The sequence below is a fragment of the Homalodisca vitripennis genome, chromosome 1, assembly GCF_021130785.1.
Source record: "Homalodisca vitripennis isolate AUS2020 chromosome 1, UT_GWSS_2.1, whole genome shotgun sequence".
In the NCBI taxonomy this organism is placed as follows: domain Eukaryota; kingdom Metazoa; phylum Arthropoda; class Insecta; order Hemiptera; family Cicadellidae; genus Homalodisca; species Homalodisca vitripennis.
The window spans coordinates 114,576,311-114,600,399 of record NC_060207.1 but is presented as its reverse complement, the minus strand read 5'-3'; the positions used below and the strand labels follow the sequence as shown (position 1 = coordinate 114,600,399).

Sequence of the window (24,089 nt, the reverse complement as noted above, 5' to 3'; positions counted from 1 at the left end):
AACCATTGTAAAATACGCTAAGTTTATTGTTATAGATAATAATACAATCTAGCAGACATCAATATAACTGTGTTACATCTCTTGTTTCACTTTGTTAGGATCACTCTTCCCTTATTTGAATGCTTTTTTCCTGTACATATTTGACATTAAACCCAACATGTTTCAAAGTAAACCTCTAAAAACCTGAATATTTTGAGTCTGTTGCTTAACTATAAGAAATATTAAAATAATGTTGCAATCAAAACTGAGCAGATCACACAAACACCTCTGAATCAGGAGCAGAGAATTCACGGAAATCAAGCAATGGAATAGAATCCACTGTCTTCTTGATTCGTGGGTTTCCACTTGATTAGCTAGTATTGTGATTGCAAAGTTCTTAAATACTATATTTTTAGTTAAGTATGAAAATGTAATTACATCTTGTTTTTAGAAATATAATTTAAAACATTAAACTGATTTGTTAAATGCAGCTAGTATGAGATGTATTCCACAAATGTAGTAGTAACAAGATATTTTTCTTGTTTTGTGACCATAACTTAGGAGATCATTATGTTATACTGAAAGGCACAATTAGTGCAAGCAATTCTATCGCAATGTTTGATATTCAATGCAAACTCTGTTGAACCTTGTTTTGGGGACTTTGTGATCTGTTATTTTCTAATCATACAACATTCACTAAACATATGTTCAGTTAAACAACAAGTATACATACTCTCTGTTCAATGTTCATCTTTGGTGATATGATTTGGAGGCATAGCAGGATTATGGACATTTTTCATCTGGTTTAGGTGATACAGACACAGAAACATTGTTTGAGGGCTGGAATCTGCCATTTTCTTCATTTGTTAAATTCTGACACATTAGTTTAAGGATATAAAAAGTAAATAATTGAACACATTGGGGGGATAAACCCACCAAAGTCAGATGTACCACTAAAACATGTGATGCACAAAACACAGAAGGCAGGACGAGTTTAAAAAAATGACATCATACTCTTCACAAAATTGTCGTCATAAATATTGACTAAAAATCAATAAATTATTGTAACAATTATTGAATAAGGCAACCATTTCAAAACTAAATTATTTGTAAAGACATGATTGTATGCTATTACTTTTGTTTGGGTACCAATAATGAAGTAACATAAAGAATCAAACAAGAGTTTAAAAACACCCTATATATGTTTTATAATTGAATTTCATAGGATTTCGATGTACTCAGTATGTTTTGATGACACTCAATCGGAATTAAAAAATGTCAGTTGTAATGTTCAGTTAGATTAATTATTGTATTCACACAATACATTGTAGGACATAAAATTAGCTATTGAATAGTAGATACTACACAATCAATATTAATATCAATGACAAAAACATTGTATAGCCGATGACACAAGGCGGTGATAATTGTAGATAGGCCTATTAATATTTGCAAATCTCACACTGAGTACTCGTAACACTATGATTGAACATAAGGAACATCAATATTAAATCAGATTTTGTCAAAAACTTAACGATTTACAAGTTGAAACCATGTTTGAAAAATTCAGCAGGTCTTCGGAGGCTGTGTATGACACAGAAAAAGAAAAATTGCTCAACAATGTAAGGATGGCTGCACTTCAGTGGATAGTGAATGTCTATATGAAAGACAAGCTGTTGGTAAAAATGATAAAGTAATCAATCAAGTTTGTTTTTTGGTGATATGGTATCTATATATTACTCTCTTTAAGTTAGAAATATAGGTACCGTAAGCATCAGTAGTGACATACTGGTTGATTTTAACAGAAGATTTGTCCATGCACAGAGCAATTGCAAAAACAATTTCAAAGAACTTATCAGCAGAAAAAAAACAGTTGCAGCTTAAAATTGCTCAGAACATGTTAGAAAGCTCTGATCATTATCTAATTTTCTCAAATCAGTCATAACAGTTGATAAATTGTGGATTTATGGGTGTAACCCAACTGTGATCCTCCCATAGAATCACCGTCATCATCCGAAAAAAGCACCTTAAGTACGAAGAAAATCCAAGGTCATGCTGACTGTACAGTGATTACACACTACCATTAATGAGGAGCAGACTACTTAGAAAAAGGGTACTACTAAACTACTAAGAGGTTCTATGTTGCCAACATTGTGCAATGCAGCATAGATTTAGGCCTTATTCATTAGTTGACCATAAAATCTTGGTCGCTTCATCAGGAAAGTGCTTCAGCACAATCTTTCCACCTTGTTTAAAGGTACAGAAAATCTGTACCAATGATGTAGTTTAGCGGATACGATGATTATTGCAAGAAAACCAAGTCAAGCATGGCTGCTACTTGGATTGGTGACTGCTGAGCAATCCTGTCCTTGCAAGCAGTCCACCTACCCGGCCATTGGTGGTGGTTCGGAAGTCACCTTGAAGCTGTTGGTACTCAGGTTGTGTCATAGTGGAGCTTCTTCGCCCTAACTTTGCCTGGTGAAAATACATTCCTCATCTTTACCATTTTTTTTACTTTTGCCATATATCAGTTTACAGGCCTTATTCGTGATGATTTTAATTTCTCTTTTTTATTATTTACAGAGGTATGCCATGTCTCAAAATGGTTGGCTTAATAAACTAGATGTAGTTTGAAACTCATGATATTTTCATGATGCATTGGTTTAAGTAGTATACTATCAGTTTCTGGAAGGAAAAAGAACCTATAGTGATTATTTGTACTAATAGGGCAAACCTAACTGTCTCTCTGCTTGTAGTTCGGAAGTATTGTATGTAAGTATTTTACCTTAATATCTGTTTGTTATACTAGCTAGGGCTAACTTTATAACATATTTTGTATTTTATGTTTCTAAATTTCATTTATTTTTCTTAGGAAAAAATCAGAATGGAAGAAAACCAAAAAAGGAAAACCTCAAAAAGGGAAAGACAAGAAGAAAACCAAGGTAAACTGAACATATCTAGGACATAGCCTTGTGTGTTAATTGTACTAAATACAAGAACTACATCTATGTAAAAACAAATCTGCTTGTTCTGAAAATAACTTGTTTTAAAAGCTATTAAGTAGCCTACATTAATTTTATTTTCATACCAAGATAGTTTGAATTTATATTGAACACATTAGTAACATAGTTAAAAGTTTTATAGTGGAGTAAAAGTTTACATGTAATTGAAATAATGATTATAAAAGAGAAATTATGAGAATGTATATATTAAAGTTTGAAAAGCCTTATCATTTTGATTTAAGCAAAACACTGTTTGAAGTTCCTCATTTCCATTTTACTCGCTAATAAAAATAAAATAAAGTATTGTTAACTAAGTTAAAAGAAGAGGTGGTAGGAATAGGCTATTGTATGTAGTTTGTAGTTATAAGTGTATTGCACTGGTACTTAATTGTTGAACCTTATAAGATTATCCTGGTAACACAATGTTCAGGTGGAAGCTTTGGGAGATGTGTCGAGTCCTCCAGAGGTGGAACTGCCTGGCAACGCTTCAAGCTTTGCAGTGTTTGCAACGGTGCGCATGGCAGTGCTCGAGTGCTGGATGAAGGAGGCTTGTGAGATCTATCTGCAGTCCAGTGGAAGCTCTCCTGCTACTTATGTGGCTGCAGATTCCGACACTGATGACGACGAAGGAGACGTTGATAAGGAGCTGAATGCTCCTGCTCGCATACCTAAGGTTAATTTTCTGCTGATTATAATTTGTATAGCATTTAATATGATAAAAACATGAACTAATCTAACGTTAAAACGAGTACCTTAAATTATTTGCAAGGATAGTATCATTAGTATCAAATTGAAAGATTAGCTCAATGTGATTGTGTCATAGTGGTAATTTATCCTTTCTCTAAATGAGGTCTCTACCAATTGGAAACACCCTTAATTTTATTACTACAGAGTATGGTGTTAAGAGCTCCTTCATTTGTGAGGTGATTAGGAGGCATTCAGAAGCCAATCTGACTCAAGAACTCAAGAAGGAATTACAATTTTTAGTGCATACAGCTAAAGTTATTTTAAAATAAAAAAACTATGGTCTTTGTTTAGCACATTTAAACTTATAATTGTTTAATACTTTAGGACATGTGTTCATAACTTTATTGATGTATAATAAAAATTCAATTAATTTAGATAAGATAAAAATGCAAATTGATATGGCGTTAGTCACATTGCCAACTGAAAGGTATTATAAAATATTCCAATTGTTTTGTATAATAAAAGTAAAACAAGACTTTACTACTCACTTCTCATTCTACCATCAAATCCTGTTCCTCACTAAAGAATCTTTAAAATATTTGTTGTTATTGCACTGAAATAGATGTCATGTGATCAACTTGGTCCATAGTGGGAGATAAAAATATTACTGCTATCAAAGATTGGAATACAACTGTATCAAAAACTACTAGATAATATACACTATCAAATAGTGCTTAATATTTTCATATAAAACACTATCTACCTTTCTGGCAGGTTATGGTTTAAAGCTTTGACACATCAAATGTTGTATGAATATGTTCCTAAATACATTTCCAAAAATACAGGTACCAGAAATCTATAGTCCGAGTTGAGAACCGATTTGTATTGTATAAGCACACAACTTGAATTTTCTTGAACTTTTTAAAACGTTTTTCCGAAGAAAAAATCTATTGTCAGATGCTGATTTAGCTCTAGTAACTGGAGGTTATCCGAATGGTTAAAATTTATCAAACGATAATTTTTTCTTGGATCATATGCTTCCTAACTTGACACATACCTTTAAACCTATACATGAATAATAATAGTTTTATAACCATCAGAAAACATTCACACACAATTTTCAAAAACTAAGCCCTTATAGGCCAACTACTTAGTAAAAGCACTTATAATGTAATATGATGGAGCCCTATGAAAATGTTCAAACACAAATAGGCATGCATATGTTTTCAGTGTTCATAGTTAAGAAGATCAGAGTTTAACCTGACTCTTATATCACGTTTTGCACTTATAGGAACATTTCTGGTTGGAATTAATTATATATCCGATGCCACAGCTTAGCCTGCCTTGTTAACCTGTTGAAGTAAATACAAATACATGGGTCTCAGAAACATACTTTAGTCAAAAAGCGTTTACTTCCAAAACCCTTTCCCTTGTTTACCTCCGGTCTATTATATTTGCAGTACCATAGTAGGGTTTGCCTTGTTATCACCCTGAAAAAAGATATACATACGTAGGACTTGAAAAGCCTACCATGGTTAAAAGGTATACACTTTTCCGGCCGTTTAGTTTCACTTACGGTATCACAGTTGTTTGCTTTGTCCACATAAAACAATATACGCATGTAGCTCTCGGAAACCTAATTCGGTAAAAAGCATGTATTACCAGCTCTTGTAATCTACTATCGATCTACTATGCTTCCAGTGCCATAGTTGAGTTTATATTGTTTTGATGAAAAAAATAAACATAACATACGTAGAGCTGGGAAGCCTATTAGTTACAAATAGCATATGCTTTCATTATAAGAAACTAATCTTTATTTAGTTCATGCAAATTTAAAAATAATTGTTTATAATGTTTTGCGATATAGAAGTCTTCTTGTTTTTGGACTGTAGTCCAGAAAATAGTAAATAACACATGTTGGTGTTCTTTTCTGGGGTTAGCCCATCAACTTCAAATACCTTATGTAAAAACAGTCACAGCTTTGTTCATTACGGATGGTTTAGTAAAAGTGTTTAAATAGTATTTACAAGGCACGAGATGTTTTTAATTCGGTACTGGTGCAATCTGGATTAAAATAAATTTACTTTATCTTTGCTGCTTGCATCACTACTGATAAAGCACTGTTCTAAAATTTAAATGTAAACATATGTTTTAGCCTCTCAATAAAAACCGATTTGTGTGCTTAGATAATGCAATAATAATTGGTCCCAGAACTACGAGCTATTTCCCTCAAAAGTCACATGTTTCAAGCAGCAAAACCCTTTATTGGGTACCTAAGACAAGTGTCAGTGCAAAACATGCACTGGGTCTACAGCCTGCCATCTGTTTGTAAGCTAAATTATGTATTTTAAAGTAAATGTCTGCCTTTATGAAAATAAGTTTTTTTTTTAATCCTCAAGATGTAAAATATGAAGACGAGAGTTTCAAAATAAAATTATGGCACATATGCTTTGTAAATATTTTCAGTTAGGTTGCAAGTATATTTATAAACATGTTTGAGTGTATATCAGGGAGTTTAACAATCCTGTGACTATTTGTATTAGATTGTTGGCGTGGGGCTACGCAGTGTGTTTGAGCTGATCAGGGAGAGTCGTCATACGTACCCGGAGTTGTGCACAAGGGCTCTCAGTGCACTCCTGGATGTAATACAAGGACAGCAGCCAGAAGGGTTGAAAGCAGAACCTGCTGAGGTCATCGGTGAGTACTAATACTACCTCAGCTTTCTGTATGTCCCACTTATTAGTGGTTCAATGTCCCAAAAGGATATACACAAAAGTTAGATTAAGATCTTCTCAAATATCATTAAAATATAGAACGTAAGTTCCTTTTTCACTATGAAAAAAATTGTATAAATTCAAATCTGTCGATCATGCAAAGTAAATTAAACTATTAATTTGAAAATCAAATATTGAGAACAATATGTAAACAACTAACTGATCAGTAAAAATATTGAAGATTGTTGTTATCAAAGTACAAGATGTGTTCAAAAGTAAGGAACATTTTTAAGTTTAGTGTGTTTGGAGGGTCTGTTTGTCAAGATTTTTGTATCATGTTGACATAATTTGGATCAATTTTATGTGGCAAAAAAGGCCTATGGTGAGTCTCACTACAAGTAAAACAAGGGTTTATGAGTGGCATAAACGTTTCATAGGCTGTGAAGATATTGAAATTGGTGAACGCCTTGGACACTCCAGCACACCAACAATCAATGAAAACTTGAACAAATTGAAAAAAAAAAATTATGGTTGCCTGTAAAGTCGGTTTTACGGGCGAAGATTTTACGTGACAATGTCTTTTTCTCGGTAGAATATTTATTGATATGAATATTATTAAATTGCACAATAGGAACAAGGAATTGAATGAAAATAAGAATTGCACAAATTTTAACTATAGAAATATATTTTGTTTACTAAAACATTGTACATAATTTGAAATTAATTAAAATTTGTTATTGTAAATGGTAAAGTTGAATAAAACATTTACTAAAATTGGAATTTGAAATTCTTGCTAAACACAGTTAAATTCTAACTCCGCGCGTGGTGATTGGTCGGTTTAGTTCGTTTGTTTGGTCGCACTGTTATGACAGGTTAGAGGTTATAATTTGTTATTTTAAATGTTTGACTAGCAATATGCGCTGTTTCTTCTCAATCGACTGAATTACGATTGATTGCAGAGTGATTTAAACTAATAATTTACTTAACACTATCAACATTTGTCAATAGTATGACATAACCTATAAACTCAGTTTCTCAACTTTTGTGTCAATCTAACAATTAATCAATCAATCATAGTTTACGATAATGAAATATCAGTGTACAATTATTTACCTTTATTGTTGTAGTTGTTGTAAATGACGAATCTAAGCACTCCACATTTTCACGAATAAACATAGTTATCTGCTTTATCCTGTGCGGCGGACCCACAGTTATCTGCTTTATCCCGTGCGGATCCCGTGCGGCGGACCCACTGGACGGGCATCGTAACGTTACCGGGCGTTACACTTTTTCATGAGTGACTCCGAGCCGCAACCTAATTTAAGACGTTGTCACGTCAAAAAGTGAAACTGCACACCAATTGGTGCTTCAGACAAGACATCCAAGGGGTCTTAATTTATGCTATATTGTTATGAACGATCGCCATACTACGATCAGAGAAATTGCTGATTATGTTGGCATATCATGCCTAGAATACTTTGGTTATGAAATGTGTCATAACAAAATTTGTTCCAAAATTGTTTAATTTTGAACAAAGAAACTTAACTACGATGCAGAATTATTGAAACATGTTATAACAGGTGAAGTAGCAGAGAAGAAACATATGACGTTGAAACTAAGACTTAATCATTCCAGTGGAGGCATTCTAGATCGCCCAAACCGTAAAAGACTCGACAAATGCAGTCTAACTTAAAAGTAATGCTCACTGTGTTCTTTGATTTTAATGGTATAGTGCATTATGAATTCTTGCCACCTGCAAGTTCAACGCCGTTTGTGTGAAGCAATCCGAAAAACCACCCGTATTTTTGGCAAAACAAATTCATGGCTTTTGCACCATGACAATCTTGTTTGTGAATTCTTGGCCAAAAACAGTACTATAACGATGCCCCCAACCTCCATATTCTCCAGACATTGCTTCATGTGATTTTTTTATTTCCAAAAATAAAGAAAACCTTAAACGCTCATCTTTTTACAAGCATAAATGGCATGGCTGATAAAAATGCATGGCTGAAGAGCTAAAGGCTATTCCAAATATTGATTTTGAGAAGTGTTTCAAGGATCGGAAGAAGTGCTGGCACACATATATTATCTAATGGGGACTATTTTGAAGGTAATAGCATTAGCCTAATATAGACAAATACATTTTTTTTCTTAAAATGAAAACTTCTGTTACTTTTTGAGTAGACCTTGTATGCTCATTTGTGATCAATTTCTGTGAATGCCTTATGGGAGCTACTGATGGTTTAATGTTATTTCCAGACCAAAATATTCTGTGCTCTGCATTAGAAAAATATTTCTTCAAAACTTTTGGAAATTAATCAAGGTTTGAGGGATTTATGATTTATGAGGGATGCTGTAGTAGTAACTATATATTAGTTTGTAACATTTATTTGAGATGAAATAGTATAGAGTAATAAATTAATATTTGAATAAGGAATAATTTCTTCCTTATTAAAACTAATTAGTTGAAATGATCCATATCTCATGAAAACAAGCATTTTACAGTTGAGTAGTTGGCTGAGTAATACATTTCTTCATGAAGTTTTGTAAAACTTTGAAATAAATGTTTTGCACCTTTTTTATGTTTTGGAGATAAATCAAAAGTAGCTTAGAGATTATCTTAGTGTTTAAAGCCTCAGGTAATAACATGTACTTACAACATTGTTTATTCTATTTTAAAAGTATAAGAAATCAAATTAAAGTACATGTATTTTGGCTTCCATTATTAAAATACATAAAATACTATTCAAGTTTTGGAAAATATGGTTTACTGAGGGATTTGTTTATTGTATGTTCCAGAACCGCTTTTCAAGCTGCTACTTGAGCTAGCTACGTCATCCGGTGAGCCCCCAACATCACACAATGATGGCTCCAATCTCACAGCAGTTGCATGTGCTTGCCTGCTCAGTCTGGTGGTGGTGCGCGGAGAGACAGGGAAACTATTGGCAGCTACCGCTGCACTGCTCATGTCCCCTCGCATTCTTGCCACCCAGAACATAGTGGTAGGTCAAGTTGGAAAATGTACTGGTTCACTAAGGTTTAGACTGAATTTGAATATATTGTGGTTATTTATTTTGTTTCTTGTTTTCATTAATAGTAGAGACTGCTTTTGTTTTGCTCAAATTTGTAGAGAACTATTTTGAGGTTTTTAGATTTGAGGCATGCTCACAAAGGTTTCTTTGTTTTGATTATGTTTATGCAATATTCATTAAAATGTAATCTTTGTCATTTAATGAAATTAATCCATGGATACTGAATTTATTGCAAAAGGTAATTGTAAATTTATTCTCACACAATATAATTCTACCTAAAAATTTAATGCTACTATTTAATGCTATACTATAAGAAAAAAAAATGTTCTGTTAACAGTTTAATATGCAATAATAGTTCTAAATGTATCACATACTATATGCTTGTATTACAAAAGCATGAATGTTATAATTATGATGGAACATTTATGGAACAATTATGATCAAACAACAAGTCGGTGCAGGCACTGGAAATTGACACCTACACATCTATAACTAGAGCTAAGCACTACTGCCTGAACAACAACCTGATTTTCAATGCATCCAAAACCAAATGCATCATATGGGGAAAACATAAAGATTATGCATCTTTGCCACTGGACCTAGAACAAGTGCTCTCTGCAAAGCATTTGGGTGTCACAATTGACAATCGTCTCTCATGGAATCAACATGTAGACATAATGTGTTCAAAACTCAGCACAGTTCTTTTTGTTTTAAAGAGAGTTAAACACATTAGCACACCAGAAGCTACTAGAATCGCTTACTTTGCGCTTTTCGAGACACATGTTCGCTATGGAATAGTGCTTTGGGGGGGCTCTTCTATCACCAACCTTCAGCGAGTCCTAGTTATGCAGAAGCGTGCAGTGCGAATCATGGCTGATTTAAATCCTCAAGAAAGCTGTAGAGATGCTTTTAAGAAAACTTGTGCATACTCACAGTGGTGTCTATTTACATTACGGAGGTAATATTACTGGCTATCAGACAAAACTGCTTGAGGGACCGTGATATCCATGAACACCAAACAAGACATGGCAATGACTTCAATCTGCCAGCCCACAGATCAGCTCTATTCGCCAAGAAGCCAACCTATGCAGGTGCCAGGTTATACAACATGCTACCAGGAGAACTTAAGAACCTTGGCCCACAAGTTTTGAAGAGGAAAATGTTCAAGTGGCTAGGGGAAAAGACTGTATACAGCCTAGAAGAATTTATGACCATCAACACCTACTAATAAAAGTTAACAAAAAATGTTTTAACTTATACTTTTTAAGATTTGACGCTGTCTCTGTTCTTGATGAATATGAAAATAAAGTATATTGTCTATTGTCATTCCATCCAAAACTTAGGAGGAATTCGATCCTATGAACCATTTAAATTTAATCAACCACTTTCAGACACCAAATGTTTTACATTTTATATAGTGAAGTGGACACACCCACATATTATATATATATAGTGTGAGTGAATCCTGCCAGGTGGTTCAATTGTGTTATGTTTTGTAGTTGCCTGTTGCGGTGGCAGCACTGCAGCGCAGTGTTCATGGGGTGCTATTGGGTAAGGTGGTGCGACCAGACTGGATAACCCATGGTGTACCCAAAACTGCAAAACTGAGCTCATTCAAACTGAAACTGCCTGGAGGTGGGTGATTTAGTTTGTACCATGATTTATATATTTCCTTTCAAAGTGTGATGAGACTTGCTCTTAAATACTGACAATTTATGTTTCGTTTTACACAGTTTTAAATTGTACACAAAAGAAGTGGTGCCAAAAATGCAATCATTTTTCTATTCTTTTAGTTACAATAACTTTAATAATTTTTATTCTAGAAGTTTTAGATACTGTTTAATGACATTCTAGAAAAATTCAATACATAATGCCTATAGTCATATATTATAATATTAAACAATATTTTTCTAACATTTAGTCTGTATAAGGTTTTTGTTATCACATAGTGAGCCACAGATAGTGACAGTACTACAAACATTGTCAGAATTGTTAGAGGTGTTTTTGAAAGGATTCATACATTCGGACAAAACATCTGTATGTAAAGCATTTAGTAAAATTGTGATAATTTTCTTCAGGTTATCACTAGACAGAAGTATTATCTTACATCCCAGCTGTCAACTAACAGATCTGTTATTTTTTACCGAAAACTGGGCTGCTAAATAACAAAATATCACATTGATTGTTTTAAAATATTTATATAAATATCAAATAAATATTAAGATCATAGGCTCCTGATAAAATTGACAGATTTGTCAGCTTTAAGTTGAGCTCTTTATAAAAATCTGTCCTGAATGTTTTTTTAAATACTTGTATATGGATCACATGTTTATAAATTATATAATATATTCTACCATAACACTGATAAGAGTTGAAATCGTGAAGTATAGGCTGTTCATTGACTGCTATTTAAAAAAAAATAAAAGTTGTAGACATTTTATAATGTATTAACTTTTTTAATTTTTGACAATTAAAAATATGTAAACTTATTAACAGAATAATCATGTATTTCATTTGTGACTGTTGTTGTTGTAAAGTCAAACATTAAATAATACTACTTCAAGAAAATAATTATTAAATATTAATTGTTTAACCTTTTAAATTTTGTGCTAAGTTATAAATCCTGCTAGGATTATCTCATTTAAACAGTACCTAATAAAACATTCTACTTTAAAAACTTGAATAATTAAATGTCAGTGGTTAAATAATAGAATATATAATTATACTAATTAAGCAATGTATAAAGCTCAGTATTTATCTTGTGTCAAAGACGATAGATCAGATCGAATGTTTGTTGATCCACATCATTTACAGTTAACTACAGAGTTAACTTACTGGTTCTATGAATGGGACTGAGACTCAATATAACATTGTCAGAAACAACGTGTACTGTACTTGATAATAAGTAAAGGATTGACACTAGATACATTTACATACTAATTTTTAAACATGTTTTTGTATCAAGAACAAAATAAAGAGATTTTCCAAAAAACCAAAATATTTCTAGTAACCAAAAACATGTAACAAAAATGAGCTCACACCTCACTTGTGTTGTTCAGATGGCCAAGGTGGCAACAAGGCGATGGCCAGTGATGGACAGTACCTGTATGTTCACTCGTCTCGTGGACTGTTCAAGTTCGGATCAGGCTATTCCGGTACAATCCGAGGCCATGTGTACCAATATAAATCTGACTTCTACAATGACAAGCGTGGGTGGCTAGGGTTTGCCCAGGTTAGTAGATATTTGTGTGCTTATAGTCTGTCAGTTTCTAGAACAATATGAAGTGAACTGATATGGTTTAGAAAATTATATGTTGTTTAAATTAGTTTAAGATTTTAGTGTTATTGGTCATAAACATTTTCATGTAGGGTCTTAAATTTTAAATATAATACAGTGAAACTTGGATAACTCTAACCTGAAGGAACTAGTGACATAGTTTGATTGATCAAAAATTCTAATTACTTATGTCTCTTAAAATAGGCTGAATAGACCATGTTAAATCATTAATAAAAAATGTTGACAGTATCTAATTTCAGATACTAAATTAAATGAAACTTAAATGGAGCCAAACTCATTGTTTGAATTGGATTAACCTTTCCAACTTAGCTATGTAGTTATTTGTAGAAAACTCAGCGCTCCAGCATAGACAATGAAAACACCTCTCCATCTAATTACACTGTTGGGTAAGTCAGACAGAACTCTTTTGTACTCTAGATGGCTCTGGTGTCGAAACGATGTAATGAGTTTGTTTTGAACATCTTTTTCAGCAGCATTTTTGGGTCTCTTTAGACGGACGTAAACTCCAACTTCCATGAGTCAAGTCTGTGACAGTGTCAGATTTCAGATGCTGCACTGAGCAGAAGGTGACATGGAGCAGCTAATCTCAAGAATTAGATGTTCTCATAGTTTGTTCACTAATTTGGGATTTTATGTTGAAAGTCACCTGTACTACTGTAGCCTGGACAAGTGAGAGCTGGTGATCGTAAGACTACAGATACAACCTCCATGACAGTACAATAATAGACTAGATGTTCTCATAGTTTTTTTACTAGTCTGGGGTGTTTATGTTGCAGGGTCAGCTGTACTACCGTAGCCTGGACAAAGGAGAGCTGGTGACTATAGACACAACCTCACTGACTGTACAACAAGTAGTAAGGATTGAGGTGGATGGAATGATGTTCTCTGATGGTGACCAGCTTGGGATTGTTACTGCTACTAGAGATGTAAGTTTATAATCCCTAACATGTCATTGGACAAATTTTGACATTAACCTGTTGAGGACATTTAGTATGAGCTCTGTTGTACCTAATAGATTGTTGTGTTATTCTTTTTGAACCAAAATATGTAAATTGCTATATTAAAATAATTTCTATGAGTTGTCCACTTTCAATGTCTGAGGCTCAAGTATTTTTACTATTTTTAGAATTGGAGAAATGTTTTATACTTCCACAAAAGTATACCAAATGTCTTATATTTTGAATCCTTATTACTTCTATTAAGAATGCAAGGCAGAAAATAATTTTTCTGAATAAATTACAAAATGATCTACAGTTTGTCTCTGGAGCCTTAAAAGCACCAGAGGATTAGTGAAGCCTGGCCTACTTGTCCCTGTTGTTTCAATGACTCGCTTACTAGGCCTTAGTCTGCAAAACTGCTTTTTATAATTGTAGATTAATATATTTTGCAATTTTTTAATTCTGCACTGTTGAATAATCAACCTGACTTTGTAATATCCTGAGTTTTTGATAAAGGGAATTCCTGAAATAATAGTTGACTTGTTTTCTATCACTTAACTAATGCAGACTGATTGTTTCAGGATGGATTCGTGGTCCGCACCCTAAACCCTGGGGGCAGTCCAATCTACTCTGTTAGTGAGTTACCACTCAAGCTGGCCCGAAAATGTCTTGATGTGTTTGGTACTGCTTCATATGACGAAGAGAGCAACATACACAGCCTCAACACTGGCTATGACGATGAGGTTTCGTCTATCTATGGTGCAAGAGAATTCTGCCTCTTAAGAACCACCTCGGGCAAGGTATTTAGACTGATAGTTTCATAATACAACTATGTTCTATGTTGCCACGTTTGGTGTAAAGTTAATACTTAATATTGAAAACTGAATATCAGAATTCTATAAAATTAAGTAATAGCAAAATCCAATCATCTCCAAACTGAAGGATTCTGTTGTTAGTTAACATCCACAAGAGGACCTTAGAGGATTGGTGGATTATTAATAACCGTACAGGCCTACAAGGAGTGGGTGTAGTACTGGAAAATGTGCATTAGGGCGAGAGAAGAGTAATGTTAAAGGTTTTAAACTTTATGTTTAATGAATTGATTTAAAAATAAAATTATTGGAGCTTTTGAAACAAACCATGTATATAATTAATTGTATCTATAAGAAATTATTTTTAGTAGCTACCAAATTTAATTACACGTGATCAGAAACAACTGTATTTCCATTAAATTTATTGATCTTTAGCTAAGTTTTTACCTCACACTACTTAAACGCAACTCTAATTTATATATAACAAGTAAAACAACTCAATGAATAGTTTGTTAGACGAAATAAAAAATAGTGAACAGTTACAACAAAACACCATAGAGCCACTAGCTGATCGAGTGTAAACAAATAAACTGAAATGAATGACTTGCTTTTTTTCAAATACTTTAGATTAAAATAAACTAAATGTTATGGATTCAAACTCTTTTCTGCCTACCAATAATTTTTTACTGCCATCAAAATAATCTGTGTAGCTCATGAATCTTTAGAAAAAAAAAAAAAACAGTTGTCGCAACCTAAGTTTTAATTTGTAAATTTGTTCATGAACTAATTAGTTTGTTTTAAGAAATTAATATATTTCTTCTTGATTTTATGTTGTATTACACAAATACAATGTATAGTCAAATTGACTTTTAGATTGTTATGTATTGACACAAACATTTTCTGCAGATTCTATATTGCGGGAAGCCATCAGCTTTAGGACTGAAGCAAGGTGGCAATGCAGGCTCGCGCTGGCAGGAGCTGATAGTAGCCAAGGCTCCCAGGATAGCTCAAGTTGCAGCGGGTCATGAGGGGCTGCACGCTGTACTGGTGGGGGATGATGGGTCGGTCTACTTTACTGGGACTGCTAGGCGGGGCGAGGATGGAGACCTAAGTGAGTTGTGTAGTGGGAATACTCACATATTTTATATGATCACATAATTTAAAATTGACGTATTTCTAAGTACTGATGCGTCCAAAGAGTCCTAATAGTTCCTTTATTCAGAATTCTCAGTTCCGTTGCAATGGTTTACCTAATGTGAAGAGAAGTTCTGACATGGTTAAGTAGAATGAACTTCCAGCTAATAAATGTTCCAGTTCCGATCTAGGTGACAGTATTTTTATATCTCGTTGAACTAGACAGTTTAGACTTAGAACTTAGAGGGACTGTTAATTTCGGATTGACAGTGGTTATCATGTCTAATCTCTCATAAGTATACAAAATATTAATTTTATAGAAATCATTAGCATAAACATATTTGTATTTTACTATTTTATGTTTACTTCTCCATAGTGGTTTATTTTTAATATTGTATTCTATATAACAATAGAGTCATGTATTTCAAGTATTCCAGTAATATTATTACTTGTTGTGATTCAAAGAAACAATTTTTTATTTTAATTTTTTAGTTTGTTATTGTTATCTGGAAATTTAAATTTGAACTGTTGTTTGTAAATATAAGCATTCACCAAGTTGAACTTTTATGGTATTGTAATAAAGATAGATATTTATAATGGACGAAAACCACTTAAAAAGAGATGTTATGTTTATAATTAATTTTTAAATATTGTTATTGTTTAATATTTTGGAATATATAAAATCTCAGATGTATCAAACCGTTCCAGAACGTACAATGAAGTTTTTACTCTATTGTTCTGGTAGTATTTAACTGAAACCACATAGTGACACTAGTTCTAGCCAGTAATATTCCGTTCAGAATGACTCCAGTTCTGGAATGGCCTGACATATCTCTAGTTCTTAATCATATGAAAGTGTAAGGTGTAACTAACCAACATTTCAATAGAAAAATCTAAAACTCCACAACTAATTATATACAAATTGTGTTCGTAACTCTTTTTATAGAACTATCCCACCCCTGACTGATTGTGAAATAAATAGAAAAGCAAAATTAGGCATAACGTTTTTCAACTTTATCTGTTCAAGATAAGTATACCTTAATTTCTGAGTAAAGAGGTTTTGTTATTTAAACAAACTGTAAGCAGTGCGTTTCTATAAATCATTTTTAATTTAGGTCCTATGTAAACCCATTTACTTCTAGATAAACCCAGGCGCCAATTGAAAGCTGTGAAGCCCAAGAAGATAACCAAGATAGAGCCATCGTTTGTGGTGGCAGCAGCATGTAACATTGGAACTACAGGCCTTGTCACCAAGGAAGGGGAACTGTACATGTATGGAAAGGACAACACACACTGTGACATCAACACAGGTACAGTTGGTGGAATTGTTTTATTTATACCTTTTAATATTGAGGATTGTAATTGATAATCTGGCGGTGTTTTTGTGATGTACATCATGCATTTCAGCATTTTGTACTGTATGTTGTTTCTTTTCATGGTTCTCTGATTTATCGTGCATTGTTTAGTTCCAGATTTTGCTATATAGTGATTTCTTTTTGTTCCTAGTCTGCCTTCATCTGGTATATCTGCATTTTCAATATTATTTTTGTTTGTTATAATGTTTGTTGTGATATTTTAACCGAAGATTACCGATTATCATTTTTATGATGTTTGATTCATGGCAGTAAATGAGAAAAGATACCATAGTAGTGAATTACTAAAGTCCTGTCAGGGCCTTTTTGAAATTGTACTGTTGTCCTGTTTGATAACTCTTGACAGAAAGCTCTTAGAGACTTGAAACTTAGTACATGGGTCCTCTTGATCCTAGGAAGAATGCTATTGATTTTAGGGTCCAAAGTCAAAGGGCAGTCAGTCCTTTGATACTCTGTTGTATCAGTCTATTATATTGTGAGGTTACTGGTTTATTTTTATTGTTTACTAGCTGTTGCCTAATTTTTTAACTGAAAGTCCATAGTGTTCTTATTAAAAAAAACTTACTCTGTAATATGAGACCTTTGTTATTTTATAACCTTAATATGCATACATCAACATGTTCAGGTTAAGGGAAATTGTGACTGACTGTTGTATCAGGTTTTTGGCATGTAGGAGCATTTATAATTGGAATTAATTATATTTTTGATACCACAGGTGATTTTCCTTACTGTCCAGATCAATTGTATTTAACTAGGCCTAGGAATATATTTTGGTCAAAAAGTGTTTATATCCAACCCTAGTAATCTAGTTCCGGTGTAATATATGTCTAGTGCCATAGTAGAGTTTGTCTTTTCCGATGAAGACAGTGTATGAATATACCTGTATGTAGAACTGAGAAGCTTTCTTTGGTCAAAAAGCACCTACTTCCGGGTTGTTTAAATTCACTGTCTACTATATTTACGGTGTCACATTTGTTTTGCATTTGCGTTATTGCTCAGATCAAGAAAATATATATGTACGTAGGTCTTGGAAACCCATTTGGGTCAAAAGACATGTACTTCTGGTTTTGTAATTTACTTTAGGTCTAAGATATTTTCAGTGCCTTTATTGAGTTTGCCTTGTGCTGATAAAGAAAATATACATACATATTTTACTGTGAAATCTACTAATATCAAAAAGCATCTATTTACCCCGGTATAAGAGAGAAATCCCTACTAAGTTCATGCAACATTTCAAAATAATTGACTTTGTGTTATAGAAGTTTTGTTGTTTTTCGGACTGTGGCCTGGGAAACAATATTTTGTTGAAGCATTTTAGTGTCCATTCCTCTGTTTACAATGTGAAGGAAACCAACCCATTATAAATACCTTGCAAAGTTCGTTTAAATTCGTCACTGGCACAATCTGGAGTAATGGATAGTAACATTTTCTTTGTTATATGCATTAAACTACAGATCAAGCACAGTATACCTAATATTTCCTAAAACTTAGACGTAAACAAATATTTCAACCTCTTTGACGAACTTACTTCAGCCGATAGTGTCAACAGTTGTTCAGTGTCATGTAAATTTTAGTTGTAAAACTGAATATTTTACTTATTTTTTCAAATTCTAAAATTATCCGAAAAAATGTGTTGACCTATAAACCTTCCTTGGACTGAAACAAATATTTCAAAAACAGAGTTAGCCAAATTGGTCTAGCCGTTATCAATATTAGAGCTTAGCAACACATTTAACAATTCATTTTTATTTATAAGGTTAGTTTCGTACTTAATATGTAAGATTTTGGAGTGTATAACATGAAAAATGTGTATTTTGTAGGCCTGGTGAAAGATTTGAAGGAAGTACATGTGGCTCAAGTTGCTCTCGGCAAGGCACATGCTGTAGCGCTGACCAACAAGGGCTGTGTCTACACGTTCGGGATTAATAACAAGGGACAGTGTGGTCGTGAGTTTGTCTCCCAAGTGAAAGAGGGTTTGTACTAATACAATAATCTCTCTCTTGAATCTGCCATTTCATCACTTGTTTGTGTAGAGATTGTGTGTATGTAGGCTAAACATAAACATTTCAGATTAAGTATTGAGCACTAAAATCTAATTATACTTTTTTGGAGGGGGAGGATATAAACATATATTGAATGGCAAGTGAATATTTAAACATTATAGTTGTAGTAAAATTTATTAGAAATTTTACTAAAAAGTTGCCAAAAGTTACAATAGTATTCACTAATAAAAATAAATATATTGTCATTATTGAAAGGAACCATTAGTATAATTTGAAAGGAATTAATTTTTTTTCTGATAAAATAGGCCAATAGTTGTCATAGTGAAAACAATTATTTTTTAACCATTCCTCCAACTAACCCAAAAATGTAATTTTCTTTATAATAATTTTTTTTGTATTCTCTAGAATGTAAATATCTTAATCGATATTCATGGCTATTTACAAGCTGGATAAATTTATTTAAAGCATTACTACAGAATATTAGATTGACGTGCTTGAAGTTCAAGCTCAAAGAATCTGTATTCAAACAATGTTATCACACCCATTAATACATTTCATGTGCTTCACAAAGCACAAGTGAATTGAAAATCAAATAGAATATCTTATTTAAGTTTCTTCCTCTCTCTCTTTCTCACTCAGTGATGACTAATAATGTTACATCCCTATTGTCATTGAAGACATAAATATTATAATCGTGCTATAAATTTGTAGAATTTAAATTTTATGCATAATACATTTTTGTATTCATACCAGTTCAAATGTTCCTGAAATTTTCAGGGTTTTTTAGTGTTGATTTAGCTTGTTAAATTTTATTTACTGTTATTTGTATACCTTTCTGCTAGTTATACTGATTGTTGACGTTGTAATGCTACTTGTAGCTCAGCACAACAAATATTCTTGTTCTTGAACATATTTTTCCAATGTATATGGGTTTTTATAACAAATGTAAGTCATATCATGTTTTTCTAATAAAAAAATTTAGGCAGTTTCATTACTAAATATCTACCCTAAAACTGAACGGTTTAGATATTTAAACTCTAAAGGTGCACCAATCTACCAAATTTCAAGCATGTTGTGTTAAATATCCAATTTTGTATGTCGATGAATAGTTAGATTATTTGTTTAAGTAGATAATTTCGATATGATTATATTGTGTGTGGTGTGCAGCCACAGTGGTCGCCATGGAGACTACAGTAGAGGAGGAAGGAGGGGAGGAGGAAGAGGGAGAGTGGGAGGACACTCAAGAGGTGATGTGTGCACCAGGACAACACAAGTGGAAGCATGACCTGTGTATGGTGTGCACTGTGTGTCGAGAGTGCACAGGCTACAGTATCAGCTGTCTGAGCAGTATGAGACCTGACCGCAATCCTGGACAGTGAGTATCCTGAACCTTTCACAGGGAAGACACAAGGGACAAATACCTGATTGTTCCAAATGCACCAAACTTTTGTAGTAAAAATTATTGTCTTAATTTTATGGATGTTGTGGTCAGTATATTTTTATCTAGGACAAGAAGCTGAGAAAACTTCTCACTGCACTCAATCAAATAAGATATACAGACTTCTGTGTAGTTTCCAGAATGACAGGATTTTCAGAATGTGTACAGGGAGGTGATTGGGGCCGCTTCTAAGAGGACAGCCACCAAGAGGAAGTATAGTGGACACTATTTCAGTGATGATACCTTGGAAGTAGAGGAGGCTTTATTTGTTAGTATTTTCCATTCAAAGCATGCAAGAGATTGTCTGTTGAAGCTTGCTAATAACTTGAATACTAAGGGTACTGTATTCATTATAATATTACCATTTGCATAGTAAACTACCTATTGATCAATTTATCCCTTTTCCTATTATTTTGACAATAACAGTTAGTGACATGCCTCTCTTGGACATCCATAGAGTTGCCTAAATGTAAGTGATACGTTGGTGTTTGCTATACTTGGTGAAGGTTGTACTAGATGGTCATAAACCAGCCAAAAGTGAATTAAATCCTTGTGTAAAGATGGTTAGTATTACAGGGCTACTATATGATTGACCTTGGTCATACCTAAATTAATTTTTTAAACGTTGTCTTACTGGTAATTTTATTCATGTTTTTTAAGGTTATTCTCACTGACCAAACTTATTTATACAGTAACATACCAAAGTGTGCATTGTGCAACTATTCCCCACTGACATTAAAGCAAGTAATCGTGTGTAAAGATATTAGTGTTCACTTTGATGTAACCTGTGGTTCTGGTTGTGAAGAGAGTGTGGCTGCGGAGAAGGTGACTCTGGATGTGCAGAGTGTGGCTGTTGCCGGATTTGCGCCAAGGAGAATGTAGACAACTCCGAGCTGGCTATACTTGGCCCTAGTGGAGCCGGGGACATAGCCGGCATGATGAGACTGGATCTCATATTTGGCGGTGAGTCACTCACATTTCCACAACCTTCAAAAAGAACGATTTAGTCCATATTTTAAATTTATAATTCGTTGGTACCAAAATTGTCTCAGTGTGTTGGTTAACAAATTAAATATTAGTCTTTTGAGATTAAGATATTAATTTTTATGTATGTTGCTGATGTTTGAACAGTGTTACGGTGTGTCTTGGATGAGTCATATAACTGTGTTTATAGGTCGTCATGGAGCAAGACTGCAAGATCACTTGCAGCGCAGACTGGAGGAGCGCAAGCTGCGACAGAGAGGCAAGCTGGGCTCCAAGCACAACGGACTCAAGCTGAAGGGGGCCAACAACCGTCCTGGTCCCAGTATCCAACCTCCCCCAGCAGTCACCAAGCCCCCTATACCATTCCGTACCCCTGTACCTGCTACGGCTCCCGCACTTGTTGGTATGTACTGTCATCGTTTCTGCGATAGTCATCCCTTAAAATATCAAAGGAGGAAGTTTGTTGGTAATGAGGTTTACTTTCAACAACGTTCCTGCTTTTCTTATTGTTCTTTCTTTTTAAAAAAAATTCTACTTTATTATTTATTTGTATTTATTACAAGACCTTATAAAAGTCTGTGTGCTAAAAAAGTTGGTATATGATGTGAATAGTATTACAGTGAAACCTCGTTATAATGTTTTTACCCCCTATACAACCTACACCGGTGGTACAAGCATGAAACATTATAAGAAAACTGAGGGTTTTCATTTTTTCCCCCTATAATTACTGATTAAGATATTTTAAAGACTATGTAGTTCCTATGAGACACTGAAGGATAGTGATATGTCAAAACCAAATGTTAAATTCACTTTATTTTTAATAAAAATTTTGTTCTGAATTACCAAAATTTGTCGCTTTACAAATTAATTCCTGATTGGCATCATGCAAATTACTAATTATTAGAACATGTTTTTATTGCACTTTGTGTATGCAAAGCATAAATATATAATAAACTTAACAAGTAATTGTAGTACTTTTATAATAATTTGCTTGAAGTTTATATTTTCTATATTCATGTACATGTGTTGCCTCGAAACTTTTGCTTTCATTCCCGGACACAGCTGATCAGCAGTACTTAAATTACCGATTGCTAAAACATGTTTTGGCTGTACTATGTTATAACGACTTGGATTGTAGATATTAATATTCCAGATTATTAATATTTAAATTATCAATAAGGCATCCAAGTCGATATAAAATATTTTTTGATTAGTAAGCTCCTAGTGAATATTAAGTACAATTTATTACTAAATTTGTTAACTATTAAATATTATCTGGTTTGTCTAAAATAAAAATCACAGTTCTAAATAAAAAATTGGATTTATTTATAAAACTGGCAAATTAATAAGATTAACTTTTCAGAATGTTTATCACTCTATTTTCCACAAAGAATTGACAAACCTTTTAGTAAATTTAAAAATTCATTTGGCAAGAAATAAAAATATTAATCAAATAGATCAAACTAAAAATCAGAGCTCTCTTCTAAAATAAAATAATAAAGTTTTAAAATAAAAATCTAATGCCACTTGGAAATAACTAAAATAAAAATGTTCACTTCTAAGTTCACTCAAAATTCAAAAAATAAAAATTTAAACTTCTCTTTACACTAGTTGAACCTTAACTTTTAAGTCTCTGCAATTCAGATTACAACTCTCTCAAACAATTATTAATGTTCAATTAATTTCCAATTAATAATTCACAATAAAACAGTTCCAGTTAAATATTAATAAATTACTACCTTTCCAAATCTCAATTAAAGTTATTAACAAAGTTCAATTTTAATGCACTTTCTTGCAAGCATGAACCAAATGTAACTTGTATGATTCTATTATGCTCTATTGTTCCTCGAGAATAAGTTATTCAGACTGCTTTGTAGTTTCTATGAATTTAATTTTTTCCTATAAAAAAGACAACAAAATTAATTTAATATCAAATCAGGAAGACTATTTCAATAAAACGTACAATAAATTTGGTGCTTACCTCAAAATCCCTTGCGGAAAAAATTTTTAAGAAACACGGCGCACTGTAATTAACTTAATAAATGAAAATAACCAAAAGAAGGGCGAAAATTATGAGCGGGCGCTTAAATACTTCCCTTTCCAACCAACTTTTCAGGACATCCGCGGTGTTCTCTCATTGGTCCAGCTGTATCAAACAAGGAGAACAATACTCGCAACAAGACAAGTTCTAATCAATTCAAGGCAGTCAACCTGCCTTCCTAACAATTTAAAACTACCAGTACTAACTTGCCAAAGGATTACATGTTCGTTTTTACCCTGACATTTCACAATCTAATCTAAAATTAAATCCCAATATTTTAATCCCAAAATTTTCATTTAATTTAAGTTTTAATTAAAAAAATAAATCAATGTAGCTTTAAAAATGCTACATATGTGTAAGCATAGGTAGCTAACCAAATTAACAAGTTGTAGTTTTGAGAATAATATTTTGCTTACTATTAGTATTTTGCTCATTTATGTTTATACTTTGTGGTGAGTCTGCTGCATTTATGCATGGATGTCAGTTGTTAGGTGGCAAAAAAAATCATTGAATTGTTGTTTACCTCACAATATGTCTAGTTGAATAAAAATGTCCTCTATATTGTATATTTCTATCTCAATATTTTAATTTTTTATAACACAGACATGAAAACATGGTGCTTGCAGTGCCACAAAACCCAATGTTTTAAGAGAT

The 24,089-nt window shown here is 33.0% G+C and overlaps 1 protein-coding gene across 6 annotated transcripts in view; it reads left to right on the top strand.

Moving 5' to 3' along the window:
* Window positions 1-24,089, top strand: part of LOC124369695 (E3 ubiquitin-protein ligase MYCBP2) — a 663,749-nt gene that overhangs the window by 2,449 nt on the left and 637,211 nt on the right. For all 6 annotated transcript variants that reach the window (XM_046827769.1, XM_046827783.1, XM_046827763.1 and 3 more), the window contains exons 2-15: window positions 2,852-2,921; window positions 3,412-3,654; window positions 6,212-6,365; window positions 9,182-9,384; window positions 10,914-11,049; window positions 12,474-12,646; window positions 13,489-13,638; window positions 14,232-14,450; window positions 15,369-15,573; window positions 16,739-16,906; window positions 18,790-18,942; window positions 20,140-20,347; window positions 21,216-21,373; window positions 21,585-21,797. In XM_046827769.1, the coding sequence (XP_046683725.1) occupies window positions 2,852-2,921; window positions 3,412-3,654; window positions 6,212-6,365; window positions 9,182-9,384; window positions 10,914-11,049; window positions 12,474-12,646; window positions 13,489-13,638; window positions 14,232-14,450; window positions 15,369-15,573; window positions 16,739-16,906; window positions 18,790-18,942; window positions 20,140-20,347; window positions 21,216-21,373; window positions 21,585-21,797 (2,453 nt within the window). The remainder of the gene's footprint in view (window positions 1-2,851; window positions 2,922-3,411; window positions 3,655-6,211; window positions 6,366-9,181; window positions 9,385-10,913; window positions 11,050-12,473; window positions 12,647-13,488; window positions 13,639-14,231; window positions 14,451-15,368; window positions 15,574-16,738; window positions 16,907-18,789; window positions 18,943-20,139; window positions 20,348-21,215; window positions 21,374-21,584; window positions 21,798-24,089) is intronic.